General features: G+C 50.5%; 1 protein-coding gene across 1 annotated transcript in view; it reads right to left on the bottom strand.

Moving 5' to 3' along the window:
- Window positions 1-9,726: 9,726 nt before the first annotated feature.
- Window positions 9,727-21,888, bottom strand: part of LOC134944539 (uncharacterized) — a 162,767-nt gene continuing 150,605 nt past the window's right edge. Inside the window, exons 5-6 of the mRNA XM_063933170.1 lie at window positions 12,818-12,955; window positions 9,727-9,890 (exon numbers count right to left, since the gene is read on the bottom strand). Of these exons, the coding sequence (XP_063789240.1) occupies window positions 9,803-9,890; window positions 12,818-12,955 (226 nt within the window). The 3' untranslated portion in view covers window positions 9,727-9,802. The remainder of the gene's footprint in view (window positions 9,891-12,817; window positions 12,956-21,888) is intronic.

Here is a 21,888-nt window from a genome sequence, read left to right as displayed (position 1 = left end):
CCCTGATATGTTTAGATTTCACCTATTCCCAGAAACCAGAAAATTTGGAGATAATATGGAACAATCAGACAATGACCTACTCACATCCAGCATAGGAAAGCTGGTCATGTGTCTCTGCGGTGATGTGGTGATGTCATCATTATTATCGGTTTGGTGATTAAAATGTGTTCGGGTGATAAACCAGAGAAAAAGTAAGCGTGAGAGACCGGAAGATGTTAGCACAAATTTAATGAGCTTAAGGAGAAGCAGTACTGTAGAAGAAGACCTAGTCTATAACCCTGAAGTGGAAGCGGTGATCAGATAAGGGATACCATATAAATGCCAATATTTGTATGCACTGTTTTCTTCCCCTTCTATGCGCTATTGATTGTTGTCCCAACAACACCTGGATTTGGACTTCCTAAACATCCTTATAGGTTGGATACACTCTCATGTCTTACCCATGGGCCTTATATATGCCGCTTAGTGTATATGAAGGTTGTCTTACCCTCTTTTCTGTCATCTCCAGTTAATAATACACATAGCCGATGCAGGAACATTATCCACACATAATGGCATACACATACATCTCCCCAAATGTATCATCGGGTAAATGTGCTTCCCCATTTATTATGAGCGCAGCTAGAAATGCCATTTTGTAAAAAGCTCGGTATGTTTGTTTAAACATTTACAGACCCTTAATATGGGATGAGAAGGACTAAATGAATACTTTGCAGACCTTGAAGCTTTTTGTAGAACTACATAGGACTTATCATGGCACAATGATACATTCCCTTCAAACACACCCCCATAAATACACGCTTTACCTATCCCACTAGGTTGTACAATAATAGATATATTGCCATCTACAATTTTTTTCTTCTTTTTCTTCTGCTTCTTCCAAAGCCCTTATTCAAATGTTGTGAAATATGAATTATTAAATTTATGTAATAGTTTTGGTTACTGTCAAAGAGTGGTCTGTCAAAGTCAAATTGCATATTTCAATATTTAGAATACACTATGGCATTTACTAATGGATGCATCTAAGATGCATCTACAAATACAGTAGGGCGCGAATGACCGTAACGGCAAGTTACTGTGAACATTACGGTAGAAGACACATTTGTTAATAAATATCATACTGTATCACAATAGCAAATATTTCTTACTTACAGAAAATATACACTCAAATGTGTTACAGCCAGAAATACAAATTCTTATAGTGTCCTAAAACATATCAGATTGCTCTGTCCAAACAGGCATTGTGTCCATGGAAGATAGACCTTTGACTGATTGAATGTGTAAATACCATTGTTTGCCTCAATTATTACCATGAACAATTGGGACGGTGATGTCAGGTGATCCTGGGCTGTCATTGGGGGTCATTCCGAGTTGATCGCACATAGTAACTTTTTGCTGCTCGTGCGATCAACTAGACGCCGCCTATGGGGGAGTGTATTTTAGCATTGCAGGGCTGCAATCGCTTGTGCAGCCCTGCTATGCTAAAAATGTTTTGTGTAAAACAAGACTAGCACTGCAGTTACTTACCCTGTGCGATGGATCCAGTGATGAAGGTCCCGGAATTGACGTCAGACATCCGCCCTCCAAACGCCTGGACACGCCTGCATTTGGATCTCCACGCCTGGAAACTGGTGAGTTGACGCCCCGGAATGCCTTCCTCCTGTCAATCTTCTTGCGGTCGCTGCTGCGACCATTTTCTTCGTATGCGGCATCGCTGGCCGGTGCCGCCCGCCGCCGGACAACGATGCACCTGCACAATACAGCCACCGCGCATGGGCAGTTCCAACCCATTCGCACCGCTGCGATGAACTGCAGAGTGCGAACGTGTCAGAATGACCCCCATTGTCTCTAACAAATAAGAAGCCAGATATCATACAATTGCTAAAGATATGCAGATTCCTGAATGTGTGATATGCAGACACATTCATGCACATATCAGAATCCTGTGTGGTTCTTAAGTGATCTAAGCCAGGCAACCATAAAGTGATATTACATATAAACCAGACATTGGTATTTGAATTAACAGTGATATGTTTTATGTATCATGTATTCTGGCATTATGGTTTACACAGTACTGACCTGTCCCCTACACAATGAGTTACACATAGGGGGTAATTCCAAGTTGATCGCAGCAGTACATTTTTTAGCAGTTGGGCAAAACCATGTGCACTGCAGGGGGGGCAGATATAACATTTGCAGAGAGAGTTAGATTTGGGTGGGTTATTTTGTTTCTATGCAGGGTAAATACTGGCTGCTTTATTTTACACTGCTATTTAGATTGCAGATTGAACACACCACACCCAAATCTATCTCTCTCTGCACATGTTATATCTGCCTCCCCTGCAGTGCACATGGTTTTGCCCAATTGCTAACAAACTTGAAGCTGCGATCAACTCAGAATTACCCCCATAGTCTTTACACAGTTGGTCAACTGTATATGTATGTATATATATATATATATATATATATATATATATATATATAAATATATATATATATATATATATATATATATATATCTCCTATATATTTGCCTTGTCTGTGCCTGGCCCTCTAACGCTGGGTGGAGTCACAGGTCTGGGGGGAGTTTCAGCACACCACTAATGGGAGCAGCACTGCAGCCACAGAATCCGGATACCATCTCCACAGACAACCCACCAGTGGCCGGACGCAGCACAGTGCCTGGTAACCATGCACCCCTCCCTAGGTTTACCCCCCAAAACAGCCACCTACACCCCAATGACACCCGCACCCCCCCTTCCCCAGTCCCCAGAGGCAGCAAGCAGCCCCAGAGACAACGTCCGCACAATGGATGAAAACACACACACACACACAAGACACCCTCACCCCACACCAGCTATTCCCCCCCCCCTCCCTTTCCCACAACTCCAGCATCAGCGGCGGCACACACAGGCTGGCCGGGACCCGCCGTCCGCACCACGGACGAGCCGCACACCGCCGATCCCCCCCTCCCCCACAACCCCAACACCCCACCTCTTGCATGCAGCCGCTCCACAACACTATGGCCGTGGCCCGCCGTCCACTCCACGACACGCTGCCCGGGACCCGCCATCCGCTCCAGGACAAGCTGGCCGGGACCCGACGTCAGCTGAACAGACGAGCCGCACAGCACACATCCTCCCCTCCCCACAACCCCAGCACTATCCTTCAGCATGCAGCCGCGGGACCCGCCGTCGAGCCGCACACCACCTAAACCCCCCTCCCCACAACCCCAGCACCACCTCTTGCATGCAATGCCCCCACAGTGCCAGCTATACACTGCCCCCACAGTGCCAGCTATACAATTGCCCCACAGTGCCAGCTGTACACTTGCCCCCACAGTGCCAGTTGTACACTTGCCCCCACAGTGCCAGCTGTACAATTGCCCCCACAGTGCCAGCTGTACACTTGCCCCCACAGTGCCAGCCGTACACTTGCCCCCACAGTGCCAGCTGTACACTTGCCCCACAGTGCCAGCTGTACAATTGCCCCCACAGAGCCAGCTGTACAATTGCCCCCACGGTGCCAGCTGTACAATTGCCCCCACAGTGCCAGCTGTACACTTGCCCCCACAGTGCCAGCTGTACAATTGCCCCCACAGTGCCAGCTGTACAATTGCCCCCACAGTGCCAGCTGTACACTTGCCCCCACAGTGCCAGCTGTACACTTACCCCCACAGTGCCAGCTGTACAATTGCCCCCACAGTGCAAGCTCTACAATTGCCCCCACAGTACCAGCTATACAATTGCCCCCACAGTCACAGCTATACAATTGCCCCCACAGTGGCAGATAGACATTGCCCCCACAGGCCCAGATATACAATACCCACACTGTGCCAGATATACATTGGCCCCCTGTGCCAGCTATACAATGCTGACACTGTGCCAGCTATACAATGCCGACACTGCCAAATATACATTGCCCCCCCCACCAGGGCCAGGTATACAATGCCCCACTGTGCCAAATACAGTATACACTGCCCCCATAGTGTGTGTGTGTGTGTGTATGTGTGTGTATGTGCTTATCTCCTACATATATATATATCTCCTATATATTTGCCTTGTGACTCTGTGCCTGCAGTTCTAACGCTGGGTGGAGTCACAGGGCTGGGAGGAGTTAGCAGCTCCTGCCCTGTCCCAGCATACTACTAGCAGAACGGGAGCAGCAGCCACACAATCCCCCCCACCATCCCCAGCCACAAGCCACCAGGGGACGGACCCACCACAGTGCCAGGTAACCATGGCCACCTACACCCCAATGCCACCCGCAGCACACACCCCCAAGCCCCCCTCCACCAGCTCCCACATGCAGCCACTGACGGCCCAGACCCGACGCATAACGGACCAGCACACACACCCGCTAACCCCACAGCACCGATCCCACCAGCCGCACAAGCCTACCATCTCCCAGACTCTCACACCCATCCGCAGCACGGACACGGTGGCCGTGCCGCACCACAGCCGACCAGACATCCGCAGGCCGCACCACCCCTCCCGCCCTCCGCACACCCCCAGCGCCAGCTCCCGCACTGCAGCCGTGCCTGGGACCCACTGTCCCGCCAGTTACGGCGCAGCATCACCCGCGCCTGACTGCTGCCTCCCCGTCCGTCTCCTGTGCCACCCGTCCCTCCTAATATGTATGGCGGCTTCATAGGCCTCCCTGCGCCACGTACAGACACCCGCCGCCTCCTCCGCACACCTAAGACAATGCTGCCTCCCACCATCCCCAGAGACCCGGACTGAACACCACAGGGACTGGCCTGCCGGCTGCACAAGCCTGAGATGCGGGACAGCACACCTGGTACTGTGGACGCTGCCCCAACCTCACAGGTGAGAGAGAGTACATAGGCAGCACCGCGTCTCTGCGTCCCCTCTCTGCCGCCCATCCTCTTTGCGTCCCCTCCCTGCCTCTTTGCATCCCCTCCCTGCTGACCCAAATCTATGCGTCCCCTCCCTGCTTACCCGCGTTTCTCTATCCCCTCCCTGCCGCCCCGCCTCTCTGCGTCCCCTCCATGCCGCCCCGCGTCTCTGCGTTCCCTCCCTGCCACCCCACCTCTCTGCATCCCCTCCCTGCCGACCCGCGTCTCTTTATCCCCTCCCTGCCGCCCCGCCTCTCTGCGTCCCTCTCCCTGCCGCCCCGCATCTCTGCGTCCCTCTCCCTGCCACCCCGCCTCTCTGCATCCCCTCCTTGCCGCTCCACCTCTCTGCATCCCCTCCCTGCCGCACCGCATCTCTGCGTCCCCTCCCTGCCGCCCCACGTCTCTGCCTCCCCTACCTGCCGGCCTGCCTCTCTGCATCCCCTCCCTACCGCCCCGCATCTCTGCGTCCGCTCCCTGCCGCCCCGCGTCTCTGTGTCCCCTCCCTGCCACCCCCTCTCTGCATCCCCTCCCTACCGCCCGCATCTCTGCGTCCCGCGTCTCTGCATCCCCTCCCTGCCGCCCCGCCTCTCTGCATCCCCTCCCTGCCACCCGCATATCTGCATCCCCCTCCCTGCGTCTCTGTGTCCCCCTCCCTGCCACCCGCGTCTCTGCATCCCCTCCATACCGCCCCGCGTGTCTGCGCACCCTCCCTGCCGCACCACCTCTTTGCATCCCCTCCCTGCCACCCCGCCTCTCTGCATCCCCTCCCTGCCACCCAGCCTGTTTGCATCCCCTACCTGCCGCCCGCATCTCTGCCTCCCGCTTCTCTGCATCCCCTCTCTGTATCCCCTCCCTGCCGCCCTACGTCTCTGCGTCCCCTCCCTGCCGCTCTGCGTCCCCTCCTTGCCGCTCTGCGTCTCTGCGTGCCCTCATTGCATCTCTGCGTCTGCTCCTTGCGTCTCTGTGTCCCCTCCTTGCATCTCTGCGTCCCCTCCTTGCGTCTCTGCATCCCCGCCCTGCCACCCCGCGTCTCTGGGTTCCCGCCCTGTGTCTCTGCATCCCCTCCTTGCGTCTCTGCGTCCCCTCCTTGCGTCTCTGCGTCCCCTCCTTGCGTCTCTGCGTCCCCGTCCTGCGTCTCTGCGACCCCGCCCTGCCACCCCGCATCTCTGGGTCTCCGCCCTGTGTCTCTGCATCCCCTCCTTGCGTCTCTGCGTCCCCTCCTTGCGTCTCTGCGTCCCCTCCTTGCGTCTCTGCGTCCCCGCCCTGCGTCTCTGCGTCCCCGCCCTGCATCTTTGCGTCCCCACCCTGCATCTCTGGGTCCCTGCACTGTGTCTCTGCGTCCCCTCCCTGCCGCCCCGCGTCTCTGCGTCCCCTCCCTGCCGCCCCGCGTCTCTGCGTCCCCTCCCTGCCGCCCTGCGTCTCTGCGTCCCCTCCCTGCCGCCCCATGTCTGTGCATCACCTTGCAGACGCGGACACACAGTAACGGCAACACGCCGCACGCACCACAGCCGCACAGACCGCTGCCGCCCGCCCCACAACCTCTCTCATACACCCGGCCCACACTGTACCGCCAGATGCCATCACCACAACGCCGCAACCCCCTCCACTTCCACATCCCCGTCACCCACACCTGTCTGTGTGCAGGCGCCCAGCCTCACGCCACTCCTGCCCCCAGCTCCACATAAAGTTGCTCCCCTACCCGCAGCTCTCCAGGCGCCATGCTGCCTGGGGGAGTGCTCATTATCATGGCCGGTGCCAGCATTAGGCAGCTGCCTATGGGCGCCTGCCACGCTCCCGCTTCACTAACTTTTTACTGGACTGGGATCGGAGGAGGCTCCGGCGGGGGACCAGAGCACGCTGCAGCTGTGTGGGGAAGGGACGGCCTCGGGGGATGCCAGTCCACTGTCCACCTGACGGAGGCGCCGGGGAGCGGAAGAGGCTGCGGCTACCGACCCGAACGTGCTGCTGCTGCTGTGTGAGCAGGGTGACTCTCTCAGGGCCTTCTGTGGATAGCAAAACCGAGGAGCACAGGAGAAGTTGTCGGATGTGTCCAGCATACTGCAGCTGTGTGGGGAAGTGGCCATGGGAATGCCGGGGCCTAGCCCAGCCACAAGTGGTGAGTGCGGACAGGAGTGCAGTTGCTGTGTCTGTATATGTCCATGCTGTACAGACCAGTATCATGCTGTGTGTATAGGAACCCGTCCCCCACCCACTGCTACCCCCACAACTGCGCCTCCACCACCCACAGCACTTCCAGACCCCCTCCCCCATCTGCCAAACCACCCCACCTGCCTCTCTTCCACCAGCACCACCCATGCTTCTCCCACCCCACACGGCACCTCCCAAACCCTACCCCACCAGCAGCAGCCCCCCTCCCCCACCCGTGGCATCCACGCACCCCACAACTGCGCCTCCACCACCAACGGCACTTCCAGACCCCCTCCCCATCCGCCACACCACCGCACCTGCCGCTCTTCCACCCGTGCTTCTCCCCCCCCCCCGACACTGCACCTCCCAACCCCCTATCCCACCTGCAGCACCCCCCCTCCCCCACCCGTGTCATCCACGCACCCCCACACCTGCTCCTCCACCACCCGCGGCACTTCCAGACCCCCTCCCCATCTGCCAAACCACCGCAACTGCCTCTTTTCCACCAACACCACCCATGCTTCTCCCCCCCCCACACGGTACCTCCGAACCCCCTACCCCACCTGCAGCAACCCACCTCCCCTACACGCACCCCCAAACCTGCCCCTCCACCACCCGCAGCACCTCCGGACCCCCTCCACCATCCACCACACCCCCGCAATCAACCCCTTCTCCACCCTCAGCACCTTCGGAACCCTTACTCCATCCCCAACAGCCCTGCACCTGCCCCTCCCGCACCACACCCCCTCTCCTCCACTATTCACACCGCCTCCAATTCCACTCTCCCATTCGCAGCCTCCCCCCCTCCCCAGCACCTCCCAACCCTCTCACCCATCTGCGCCACCCCCATCAACCCCCTTCCACCCGTAGCATCTACAGACACCCTCCCCCACACAGCAGCAAACCCCGCACCCCTCCCTTCCCCACCCGTGCCACACACCCCTCCCCCACCCTCGGAACACCCACAACTGCCCCTACCGCCCTCGGACCCCGTCCCCCACCCCACCGCACCTGCCCCTCTCCCACCTGCACCACCCATGCTTCTCCCCCCCCACATGGCACCTCCCAACCCCACCTGCAGCATCCACGCACCCCCGCACCTGCCCCTCCACCACCCGCAGCCCCCTCACCTATCCGCACACCCCCTCCCTGCATCAAACCCCCTCCACCCGTACCATCTACAGACACCCTCCCCCACACCGCAGCAACCCCTGCACCTGTCCCTTCCCCACCCGCGACCCCCCGCCCTTCCCGCACCCATATCACCTCCGGACCCCACTCCCCCGCCCAACCCCACCCGCAGCACCTCCCAACTCCCTTCCCCATTCCGCCCTCCTCCTGCAGCATCTACAGACACTCTCCCCCATCCACGGTCCCCCACACACCCGCTACATTCTCTACATCGGGCCTTGCAGCCGCTGTTCACACCGTAGCAAGAGGCAACGCCCCCATCACCATCCGCTGCCCTTACATTGCGCAATATTTTACCTCTAACAACAGTAGGAATGCAGGTAATACTCCATATAATCATATATTCAACCACACAAAGACGTGCAGGGGTGAAGGGGGCGTAGCCCCCTACAACGGTGTGAAGAGCGCCCGTAGGGCGCGATGAAGCACCTAGTATATATATATTTGTATATAAAGGTATTGTTTCATTAGATATCCAGCCATACGTGTAGTACAGAGATGGGACTGCATAAGGACACCATGTGTGGGATCAAATTGTTCATGGTCACATAAGTAATAATCCGGTTCTTGCGAGGATATTGTCACATATTGCGGGAACAAGTTATTAGCAATACCGGATTCATGTATATTCTTGTATGATACTGTGGTCGGTTTGAACTGGTCTGTAGGCGGGAGCTCAGAGGTAAACAACTGTAATCACATCCCAAGATTAGGCATCGACCAGTGTTCGAATTGACCAACGATCCAAGGTGTACTGAATATGTCCCGCCCCTGGACCAATGGAAAAAGATCTTACATTCCCCATTGTATTATTTTTGGAACATTGTATAAAAGGACATGCACCTGTCCCAGGTTGGAGTCACCTTTTTCTCAGAGGTCATCTTGCTAGATGACGGAGGCCTAAAATCCAGTGGCGCAGTGTATGTATTTGGTCTATTACCTGTAAGCCCTTACTGGTCTGGTATATTATACTATATTTGCATTTCTCTGTATTTTGATGTTTATGGTTTGATCAATTGTTACTGCATTCTGTATCTGTTTTCCCCTTTTCTCTTTATTAAATGTTTTGCGGGTTGGAGCGCAGTACACTTGTAACGTGTTCATTTAAGGTATAGTGTCGCACTTCTCATCAGAGTTGCGTCCGGTTACATTAACAATTGCACTAGTTTTTAAATATTGTCAACTTTTACATAGGAGAGCGTCTCAGACGGATCGCCTAGCCACATCGGGAGAGCACGGCTGCGATGGAGCCGCACTGGATGAGTGTATCTCCATCTGTAAATCTAAATAAAATGTTTTCCAACCCAGCCATTAGTTCTATTGAAAGTATAGAACAGTCAATAGAAAAACAACTAAAACAAATAGACTTGCCATAACATCATTTTGTACAGAAATGACAAATGAGTGGATCCAGATCCTTTGAAAGAAACTGGGAATTCCATTAAATGTCAGAGTTATGTAATGGTCATCTAGGCAGCCATGTGATCTCCAATGTAAGTAAAAAAACATTAATAACAGAAGACATCCAATTAGTAGATAATGAAGAGCATCATTATTTATTCTTCATCCGAGTGATACAATGAGAATGACAGAAATCAGAGCAGGTTATGATTTGCAAGCCAGGATGCAGAAGTAATTTATGTGGAACTCCAGGGTCTCCTCACCAGACAGTTCCCCCATGGTGTCTGTCATCCTGTGGGGAAGAAATAACTGTTCTTTTAAGAACTCTTTTCCAATAGTCAGAGAAATATGTATATTGCAGAAAGACAGTGACGTAGCGCTTATAATGTTACATTGAAACTATTTATTATAACAACTGAAATGAGAATAAATGCACCACATGTGACCAATAAGTACTACAATCCCTAATGAATATACACCATACTGTAATAGCACAGGGTATGCACAAGGATGTCAATTTAGAGTAATGAAAAAACGCTGGCATGAGATTTCTGAGTCAATTATAAAAATGACAGATACCCTGCACTACAGTATTGTTACACAGCGATGCATACAGACGTGTCCTCATACATCTTGCCTCCAGGCCCGACGATAGAGAGGGACAAAGGGAACAACTATACTGGGCCCCACAGTTCAGAGGGGCCCCCCGAGGAACAGGGGCACAAAAACGGGGGCCAGAGCACTTATTACTATGCATACATGACAGCAGCGTGTGCATGATGGGACCTGCATGAGAGAGTAACACATTACTCATTGGCATTTCTATCATGGGTGCAATGTGTCTGGTGCACATGGGTCCAGGGGGGCCACACACCACACATACTGCACCCATGTTGTTTTATACTTACCTTTTCCAGAGTCCTGCAATGGGCACTACAGCTGCGGCAAAAAAAAAATCACTCTCAAAATGGCCGCAACGCATGTGCAGTATGAAATTTGTCTCCGGACCATGGCAGGCCCCATGTTTACGGAGAACTGCTCATGTGCAGTAGACTCCGGCACAATTCCGGAGCCTACGGCGCTGTGGAGAGGAGGATGCCCACCCCGAGTCTGCACATGGGCCCCCTCCTCTCTTAAAATGCCCTTGCCATCACATCAGGATACGTGCGGGCCACCACGGTTCACCAAACGGCAATACCAAGACTGGACAGTTTAGATCACACGAGAAATCTGCCTGCCTGCCTTCCCAGACGCCTGCCACAATTACAGAGATGGGGAGAAGAACAGGAGCCAGAGGTGAACTCCATCCTCCGGCACTAAGGTACAGCCTTACAGTCACACTGCCTGAGACATGACTGACAGCATCCAGCCCCACACCAGTGACCCTCTCCCTACCACTTTCACTAAGGGACTTACAGTATCCCTGTCTGCTCAACCTCCCTCCCACCCACCCTCTTTGTCCGGTGTATGGTCTCATGTTCATTGTTACACACTCTGACCCAGTGTCATTTAGTTTTAGTGCAGCTGCAGTTCTATCAGCGGAGATGGACTCTTATCATGTATTGCTTATTGAATGTGATCTGGGAGCGATCCAATCCCCTGAATGTATGATGCAACACAGGCAGGGACAGGTGCTTTGAAAAGAGCCCATCGATGTGATCTGCCACGGCGTCTGCCAGGGCTTCTGCGCATGCACATTCAGCTCAGACTGGACACGCACAGAGGTCACTTCCATGGAGGGTTCCAGGGGAACCTTCTAACTGGCCAGCAATGTGATGTGTAGCCCAGTGGGGAACAATATTGGGAATGCCAGACCCTACTGCGCATGTGCAGGTCTCCAGGAACATGGTGCCCGCGCATTATTCCCATGGACATCTCCAGTGCTCATGTGCAAATCACTTGGAAAGGGCCTAGGGGCCAGTGTGCACCACACATATTATAGGAATGCCTATGTATTCTAGCCCCTCTCCCCTACCCCTAACCCTCCCTTCCCACAGCCTAACTGTAACCTCCTACCTGAATGCCTAACCCTAATCTCCCCCCAAAGTTGCCTCATCCTAACCCCCCTCTCCCTGCAGCCTAACCCTAACCCTTCCCCTTTAGTGCCTAAATCTAACCTCCCCGCCAGTAGTGCCAAACCCTAACCCTCCCTCCCCACAGCCTAACCCCCCCTTTCCCGCACCCTAACCCTAATCCCCCTGGGTGGTGCCTAAACCTACACTGGCCGCTATACTTATGGTCGGGATTCCGGCGTCTGTATCTTAACCACATCCCATATACTGTATGTATATATGTGTGTGTGTCATAGTTGCCTACCCTCCCGGAAGGTGCAGGAGACTCCAGATTTTTGGGGTAGTCCCCTGCAACCCCAGAAGGGTAGGTGGCTCTCCCGCATCTCTCCCGCACCCTGCCGCTTCCTACTGAAGCGGGCAGGGTGAAGATAAAGACACTGAAAGCACAGATGCAGGGTGTGCAAAAGTTGTGATCACATCATTTAGCCCCGCCCCTACCCGCAGACCTGCAAATCGAGGGTATTTTCCATGTTTTGGGGGCACAGCCTAGTTACACTGCACTCTGGTCCCGCCCCAGAAGTGTCAGGCTGTGTCTCCTCTCCACTACAAAATAAAACAGATTCCTTGGGGTGTGGGGGGAAAGGAGCTTTAACCCATTGATGTCTGGAAGTGAAAAATAATTTGCAGGTGGAATAGTAAATAGTATGGCCTTTCCAATCTATTGAAAGTACTGCAGGAGGAATTGGCAATAACAGAGGTTCCGAAACTGGGGCACCCTGGGGTGTCAGAGGGAACTTGCAGGGGTGCCATGTGTTGGTGGTCTAGGATCAAGTCAAATTATTTATGATCAATTTAATAGGCTAAACCAGTGCTGGTGGCTGCCAATCATAATACAGTATATGTGGACAAACATATAGCTGACCTGAAGGACGACAGGAAATCACAATTAGCTTAATTTAATAATTGTTCCTGAATTGCTCACCAAGAAACTTTTTGACTAGGGGATACATGAAAAAATGCTGTCAATTTAGGGCACACGACATCCTGGCTCCCTGCTTTGTGATCACAGCACCAGCAGGGTTCATACCACTGGACAGTGGGTGAGGTAAAGAGCAGGACTGACATTAACAATTTCATATTTCAAATACAAATTTCTTTTCCGTATCTCTAAAATGTTTTTTTTTTTTTATCAGCCCTGATTACTGACCTTTTCTCCACAGATTGTAAAAAAGCAGTGGCTCCAGCCTCATCTACACTTAGAAATTTGTGGCACATACATAAGGCCTTTAAATAACCCAAGAGTTCTTCCAGGGATACATGGAACACTTCTGTAATGTCCGTGACCCTGAAAGATACATAATACAGAAATCAACAACATGACAATTTGTGAGATCACAAAAGGTATAATGAGTTATTTTTTTAAATTATATTACTAAAATGTAATGGCAGGCAGTGGCGCAACTACTGCCCCCGCAGCCCTCGCGGTGGCTTGAGGGCGCAGGGCTGCGGGGGCGCCACTGATTTAGCGCAGACTGACATGCGGACGAGCGTCCGCATGTCAATCTGTGGTCTCCTCTCCCTCCTTGCCTCCGCTGCTGTAAGGAGGGACACAGAGGGCACAGCGCGCGCCTCTACTCTGTCCCTCCTGCTTCTCCGGAGGTTCTAATAAAGGAAGTGCCGTTCGTGAGCTCTGATTGGCTCACGAACTGGCACTTCCTTTAACAGACCCGCCGGAGACCCAGGAGGGACACAGGAGAGGCGCACGCTGTGCCCTCCGTGTCCCTCCATCACAAAACAGCGGGGGAGCGCGCGCGGGGGGGAGCACTGGGGGAGCATATGCGGCATAGGGAGAGGGGGGCTTATTTGGCACTGAGGGGGCATATGTGGCACTGGGGGGTATATGTGTACCTGGCACATGGGGGGGGGTTATATTTGGCACTGGGGGCATGTGAGTACCTGGCACTGTGGGGAAATATCTGGCACTGGGGGCATATGTGGCACTGGGGGGGTATATGTGTACCTTGCACATGGGGGGGGGCTATATTTGGCACTGGGGGCATGTGAGTACCTGGCACTGTGGGGGAATATCTGGCATGGGGGCATATGTGGCACTGGGAGAGCACAGCCCTAGCAACAAGCAGTACCCCCTAGCAAAGAGCATGACACCCAGTGCATGAAACCCCCGGCAACAAGCATGACACCCAGTGCATGAAACCCCTGGCAACGAGCATGACACCCTGAGCATGAAAACCCCTGGCACCGTGCATGGAACCAAGAGCATGAAACCCCTGGCAACGAGCAGGTAATTTAAAAGTAATTAGAAGCCTTACTGTAGGACTTAATGTATAATGGGCATTACGGTGTGTGGCATAATGTATCACGGACATTGCGTTGTGTGTCATAATGTGTCACAGGCATTACGGTGTGTGGCATACTATATCATGGGCATTGTGGTATGTGGTATAATGTCTCAGGAGCATTGCAGTGTGGCATAATGTATAACGGGCATTGCGGTGTGTGGCATAGGGTATAACGGGCATTGCGGTATGTGTCACAGGCATTACGGTGTATGGTATACTATATCACGGGCATTGGGATATGTGGTATAATGTCTCAGGGTCATTGCAGTGTGTGGCATAATGTATCACGGACATTGCGGTGTGTGTCATAATGTGTCAGGCATTACGGTGTGTTGTATACTATATCACGAGCATTGTGGTATGTGGTATAATGTCTCAGGGTCATTGTGGTGTGTGTCATAATGTGTCACAGACATTGTATGTGCTATAATGTATCAGGGGCATTGTGGTGTGTGGCATAGGGTATAACGGGCATTGCGGTATGTGTCACAGGCATTACGGTGTATGGTATACTATATCACGGGCATTGTGATATGTGGTATAATGTCTCAGGGTCATTGCGGTGTGTGTCATAATGTGTCACAGACATTGCATGTGCTATAATGTATCAGGGGCATTGCAGTGTGGGGCATAATGTATAACGGGCATTGCGGTGTGTGTCATAATGTGTCACAGACATTGAATGTGCTATAATGTATCGGGCATTACAGTGCGTAGCATAATGTATAACGGGCATAGCGATTCCTGTCATAATGTGTCACAGGCATTATGGTGTGTGGCATAATGTGTCAGGCATTACGGTGTGTGGTATACTATATCACGGGCATTGTGATATGTGGTATAATGTCTCAGGGTCATTGCAGTGTGTGGCATAATGTATCACGGACATTGCGGTGTGTGAATTTTTTGGCTTGGGGAAGAAAAATTTCTAGTTACGCCACTGATGGCAGGTGCCATATACTGTGAATTACCACACATTGGGGCACATGTATTAACCTGGAGATGGCATAAGGAATTGATAAACCAGTGAAAAATGCAAGGTGATACACGCACCAGCCAATCATCTCCTAACTGTTGATATACATATTGGAGCTGATTGGCTGGTGCGTGTATCACCTTGCATTTATCACTGGTTTATCGCTTCCTTATGCCTTATCCAGGTTAATACATCTGCCCCAATGGGGGTTATTCAGGTTTGCTAGCAAAATAGAAAAGTTAGCAATTGGGCAAAACCATGCTGCACTGCAGGTGGGGCAGATATAACATGTACAGAGACAGATTTGGGTGGGTAAAAAAAATTGTGCAATGTAAATACTGGCTGCTTTATTTATTTTTTAAATAGAGAGTCAAAAAGTACCAGCCAATCAGCTCCTAGCTGCCATTTTTCAAACACAGCCTGTTACATGGCAGTTAAGAGCTGATTGGCAGGCACTTTTTCTTTCTCCATTTTATCACATTCAAGCGATGATGCATCTAGCTTTATGAATCTTATTTTGAATAACTAACAGAGAAGGAATTGCCTCAGTTTTCCAGAGCTGAGCAATAGCAGCTTTAGTGGTAATCAAAACGTGTCCCATAACATATTTATCACCAATGGACAGCTGACCCAAATACAAATGAAATAAGACTATAACAGGGTCTGCCGGAATAGTCAATCCAATAATCATACTCATCATGTGGAACACCACTCTCCAGAGTGGTTGTAGTTGCAGACAAGCACAGAAAATATGGTAAATATCGCCTACCCCACCACATTTCCTCCAACAGAATATGGACGCTGAGGGCCAAATTTTGTGTTGCCTTTTTAGGGGTAAAGTACAGACGGAACCATGTTAGTCGTGGCTTTGTCTGTGCTTGGGCGGGTGCGTGAATCCGTGACTTAGACACACCCCATTCACTAGAATGGGAGAGTGTCCCCATCCAGGGTGCGCATGGGTCCGAGATGTAGACGCGCCCTATTCTAGTGAATAGGAGAGTGTCTCTGTGCACTCCTGACGGGGCTAGATGAACAGATCACCTAGTCACGCCAGGAGTGCACGCCTGCAATGAAGCCGCCTCAGATGAGCGTGGCTTCATCTGTATGCCCTCCAAATCAGTTTGAAAAACATTTCTGAGTGGTTAATGCACTTAGAAAGTTTGAAGCAAGTGCTAAAGATGAAATCTCACTCTTCATTTTTAAAAGATCTAGCCAAATCCCGTTCCCACTTAATCTGAGAATTTAATTTACCCTTCTTATTATCTAGAATTTGAAATTGGTACCACCAGATGATTACTCCTTTATGTGAAGGTGAATCAAGCTTGGATTTGATAAAAGCTGGAAACATGAGTTTCTTATGAAGTGAGGGTTGAAAAGTTTGCAGCCAACTTCTTAGTTGCAAAAATTTTAAGAAGTCCTGTTTCTGAATGTTATATTGGTCTTGCAGCTGAGAGAAGAATATTAAATGGTCCCCCATAAAGAGATGGTTTAGGCAAAATTTGGGTATTCTATTTTAGGTCTAGAACCCTTCCAAATATATTGAGTCAAAATCTGGTTACATTTATTGTATAAATATTTTTGAAGAAATCTAGGAATAACGCGAAACAAATACATCAATTTCGTCAGGAGAAACATTTTCGCTGCCACTATCCGACCTAACCAGGAGACCTCCTGCAGGAACCACTCTCCAGTCAACCCCTTAAATGCTTTTAATAAGGGACCGTAATTGCATTCAATAATATTAATTTGTCAAGTTAATCCCAAGATATTTTAAAAAGCACCCCTACCAGGCATATTTATATGAATTTTTAAGTCTACCTTACACTTCCATGGGGATATTAAAGGAAAGGGCTTCCGTTTTATTGGTGTTTAATTTATAGTATGAAATTTCCAAATATTTTCGTAAGACATTTAGGGATGTGCACTTGAAATTTTTCGGGTTTTGTGTTTTGGTTTTGGGTTCGGTTCCGCGGCCGTGTTTTGGGTTCGACCGCGTTTTGGCAAAACCTCACCGAATTTCTTTTGTCGGATTCGGGTGTGTTTTGGATTCGGGTGTTTTTTTCAAAAAACCCTAAAAAACAGATTAAATCATAGAATTTGGGGGTCATTTTGATCCCAAAGTATTATTAACCTCAAAAACCATAATTTCCACTCATTTTCAGTCTATTCTGAATACCTCACACCTCACAATATTATTTTTAGTCCTAAAATTTGCACCGAGGTCGCTGGATGACTAAGCTAAGCGACCCTAGTGGCCGACACAAACACCTGGCCCATCTAGGAGTGTCACTGCAGTGTCACGCAGGATGGCCCTTCTAAAAAACACTCCCCAAACAGCACATGACGCAAAGAAGAAAAAAAGAGGCGCAATGAGGTAGCTGTGTGAGTAAGATAAGCGACCCTAGTGGCCGACACAAACACCTGGCCCATCTAGGAGTGGCACTGCAGTGTCACGCAGGATGGCCCTTCCAAAAAACACTCCCCAAACAGCACATGACGCAAAGAAGAAAAAAAGAGGCGCAATGAGGTAGCTGTGTGAGTAAGATAAGCGACCCTAGTGGCCGACACAAACACCTGGCCCATCTAGGAGTGGCACTGCAGTGTCACGCAGGATGGCCCTTCCAAAAAACACTCCCCAAACAGCACATGACGCAAATAAAAATGAAAGAAAAAAGAGGTGCAAGATGGAATTGTCCTTGGGCCCTCCCACCCACCCTTATGTTGTATAAACAGGACATGCACACTTTAACCAACCCATCATTTCAGTGACAGGGTCTGCCACACGACTGTGACTGAAATGACGGGTTGGTTTGGACCCCCACCGAAAAAGAAGCAATTAATCTCTCCTTGCACAAACTGGCTCTACAGAGGCAAGATGTCCACCTCATCATCATCCTCCGATATATCACCGTGTACATCCCGCTCCTCACAGATTATCAATTCGTCCCCACTGGAATCCACCATCTCAGCTCCCTGTGTACTTTGTGGAGGCAATTGCTGCTGGTCAATGTCTCCATGGAGGAATTGATTATAATTCATTTTAATGAACATCATCTTCTCCACATTTTCTTGAAGTAACCTCGTACGCAGATTGCTGACAAGGTGAGCGGCGGCACTAAACACTCTTTCGGAGTACACACTTGTGGGAGGGCAACTTAGGTAGAATAAAGCCAGTTTGTGCAAGGGCCTCCAAATTGCCTCTTTTTCCTGCCAGTATAAGTACGGACTGTCTGACGTGCCTACTTGGATGCGGTCACTCATATAATCCTCCACCATTCTTTCAATGGTGAGAGAATCATATGCAGTGACAGTAGACGACATGTCCGTAATCGTTGTCAAGTCCTTCAGTCAGGACCAGATGTCAGCATCAGCAGTCGCTCCAGACTGCCCTGCATCACCGCCAGCGGGTGGGCTCGGAATTCTGAGCCTTTTCCTCGCACCCCCAGTTGCGGGAGAATGCGAAGGAGGAGATGTTGACAGGTCGCGTTCCGCTTGACTTGACAATTTTGTCACCAGCAGGTCTTTGAACCCCAGCAGACTTGTGTCTGCCGGAAAGAGAGATCCAAGGTAGGTTTTAAATCTAGGATCGAGCACGGTGGCCAAAATGTAGTGCTCTGATTTCAACAGATTGACCACCCGTGAATCCTTGTTAAGCGAATTAAGGGCTCCATCCACAAGTCCCACATGCCTAGCGGAATCGCTCCCTTTTAGCTCCTCCTTCAATGCCTCCAGCTTCTTCTGCAAAAGCCTGATGAGGGGAATGACCTGACTCAGGCTGGCAGTGTCTGAACTGACTTCACGTGTGGCAAGTTCAAAAGGTTGCAGAACCTTGCACAACGTTGAAATCATTCTCCACTGCGCTTGAGACAGGTACATTCCACCTCCTATATCGTGCTCAATTGTATAGGCTTGAATGGCCTTTTGCTGCTCCTCCAACCTCTGAAGCATATAGAGGGTTGAATTCCACCTCGTTACCACTTCTTGCTTCAGATGATGGCAGGGCAGGTTCAGGCGTTTTTGGTGGTGCTCCAGTCTTCTGTACGTGGTGCCTGTACACCGAAAGTGTCCCGCAATTCTTCTGGCCACCGACAGCATCTCTTGCACGCCCCTGTCGTTTTTAAAAAAATTCTGCACCACCAAATTCAAGGTATGTGCAAAACATGGGATGTGCTGGAATTTGCCCATATTTAATGCACACACAATATTGCTGGCGTTGTCCGATGCCACAAATCCACAGGAGAGTCCAATTGGGGTAAGCCATTCCGCGATGATCTTCCTCAGTTGCCGTAAGAGGTTTTCAGCTGTGTGCGTATTCTGGAAACCGGTGATACAAAGCGTAGCCTGCCTAGGAAAGAGTTGGCGTTTGCGAGATGCTGCTACTGGTGCCGCCGCTGCTGTTCTTGCGGCGGGAGTCCATACATCTACCCAGTGGGCTGTCACAGTCATATAGTCCTGACCCTGCCCTGCTTCACTTGTCCACATGTCCGTGGTTAAGTGGACATTGGGTACAACTGCATTTTTTAGGACACTGGTGAGTCTTTTTCTGACGTCCGTGTACATTCTCGGTATCGCCTGCCTAGAGAAGTGGAACCTAGATGGTATTTGGTAACGGGGGCACACTGCCTCAATAAATTGTCTAGTTCCCTGTGAACTAACGGCGGATACCGGACGCACGTCTAACACCAACATAGTTGTCAAGGCCTCAGTTATCCGCTTTGCAACAGGATGACTGCTGTGATATTTCATCTTCCTCGCAAAGGACTGTTGGACAGTCAATTGCTTGGTGGAAGTAGTAAAAGTGGGCTTACGACTTCCCCTCTGGGATGACCATCGACTCCCAGCAGCAACAACAGCAGCGCCAGCAGCAGTAGGCGTTACACGCAAGGATGCATCGGAGGAATCCCAGGCAGGAGAGGACTCGTCAGAATTGCCAGTGACATGGCATGCAGGACTATTGGCATTCCTGGGGAAGGAGGAAATTGACACTGAGGGAGTTGGTGGGGTGGTTTGCGTGAGCTTGGTTACAAGAGGAAGGGATTTACTGGTCAGTGGACTGCTTCCGCTGTCGCCCAAAGTTTTTGAACTTGTCACTGACTTATTATGAATGCGCTGCAGGTGACGTATAAGGGAGGATGTTCCGAGGTGGTTAACGTCCTTACCCCTACTTATTACAGCTTGACAAAGGCAACACATGGCTTGACAAATGTTGTCCGCATTTCTGGTGAAATACTTCCACACCGAAGAGCTGATTTTTTTGGTATTTTCACCAGGCATGTCAACGGCCCTATTCCTCCCACGGACAACAGGTGTCTCCCCGGGTGCCTGACTTAAACAAACCACCTCACCATCAGAATCCTCCTTGTCAATTTCCTCCCCAGCGCCAGCAACACCCATATCCTCCTCATCCTGGTGTACTTCAACACTGACATCTTCAATCTGACTATCAGGAACTGGACTGCGGGTGCTCCTTCCATCACTTGCAGGGGGTGTGCAAATGGTGGAAGGCGCATGCTCTTCACGTCCAGTGTTGGGAAGGTCAGGCATCGCAACCGACACAATTGGACTCTCCTTGTGGATTTGGGATTTCGAAGAACGCACAGTTCTTTGCGGTGCTTTTGCCAGCTTGAGTCTTTTCAGTTTTCTAGCGAGAGGTTGAGTGCTTCCATCCTCATGTGAAGCTGAACCACTAGCCATGAACATAGGCCAGGGCCTCAGCCGTTCCTTGCCACTCCGTGTGGTAAATGGCATATTGGCAAGTTTACGCTTCTCCTCCGACAATTTTATTTTAGATTTTGGAGTCCTTTTTTTACTGATATTTGGTGTTTTGGATTTTACATGCTCTGTACTATGACATTGGGCATCGGCCTTGGCAGACGACGTTGCTGGCATTTCATCGTCTCGGCCATGACTAGTGGCAGCAGCTTCAGCACGAGGTGGAAGTGGATCTTGATATTTCCCTAATTTTGGAACCTCAACATTTTTGTTCTCCATATTTTAATAGGCACAACTAAAAGGCACCTCAGGTAAACAATGGATATGGATGGATAAAAGAAAAAAAAAAACCACGGGTAGGTGGTATATACTTATGGATGGACGAGCGACTGCCGACACAGAGGTAGCTACAGCCGTGGACTACCGTACTGTGTCTGCTGCTAATATAGACTGGATGATAATGAGATGAAATCAATATATATATATATAATATCACTAGTACTGCAGCCGGACAGGTATATATATTTATTATGTAATGACTGATGACGGACCTGCTGGACACTGTCAGCTCAGCAGCACCGCAGACTGCTACAGTAAGCTACTATAGTAGTATGTATAAAGAAGAAAGAAAAAAAAAACCACGGGTAGGTGGTATACAATTATGGATGGACGAGCGACTGCCGACACAGAGGTAGCTACAGCCGTGGACTACCGTACTGTGTCTGCTGCTAATATAGACTGGATGATAATGAGATGAAATCAATATATATATATATAATATCACTAGTACTGCAGCCGGACAGGTATATATATTTATTATGTAATGACTGATGACGGACCTGCTGGACACTGTCAGCTCAGCAGCACCGCAGACTGCTACAGTAAGCTACTATAGTAGTATGTATAAAGAAGAAAAAAAAAAAAACCACGGGTAGGTGGTATACAATTATGGATGGACGAGCGACTGCCGACACAGAGGTAGCTACAGCCGTGGACTACCGTACTGTGTCTGCTGCTAATATAGACTGGATGATATTGAGATGAAATCAATATATATATATATATATAATATCACTAGTACTGCAGCCGGACAGGTATATATATTTATTATGTAATGACTGATGACGGACCTGCTGGACACTGTCAGCTCAGCAGCACCGCAGACTGCTACAGTAAGCTACTATAGTAGTATGTATAAAGAAGAAAGAAAAAGAAAAAACCACGGGTAGG

This window comes from Pseudophryne corroboree, chromosome 7 (assembly GCF_028390025.1).
Source record: "Pseudophryne corroboree isolate aPseCor3 chromosome 7, aPseCor3.hap2, whole genome shotgun sequence".
Taxonomy (NCBI): domain Eukaryota; kingdom Metazoa; phylum Chordata; class Amphibia; order Anura; family Myobatrachidae; genus Pseudophryne; species Pseudophryne corroboree.
This window is presented reverse-complemented; position numbering and strand designations above follow the sequence as displayed.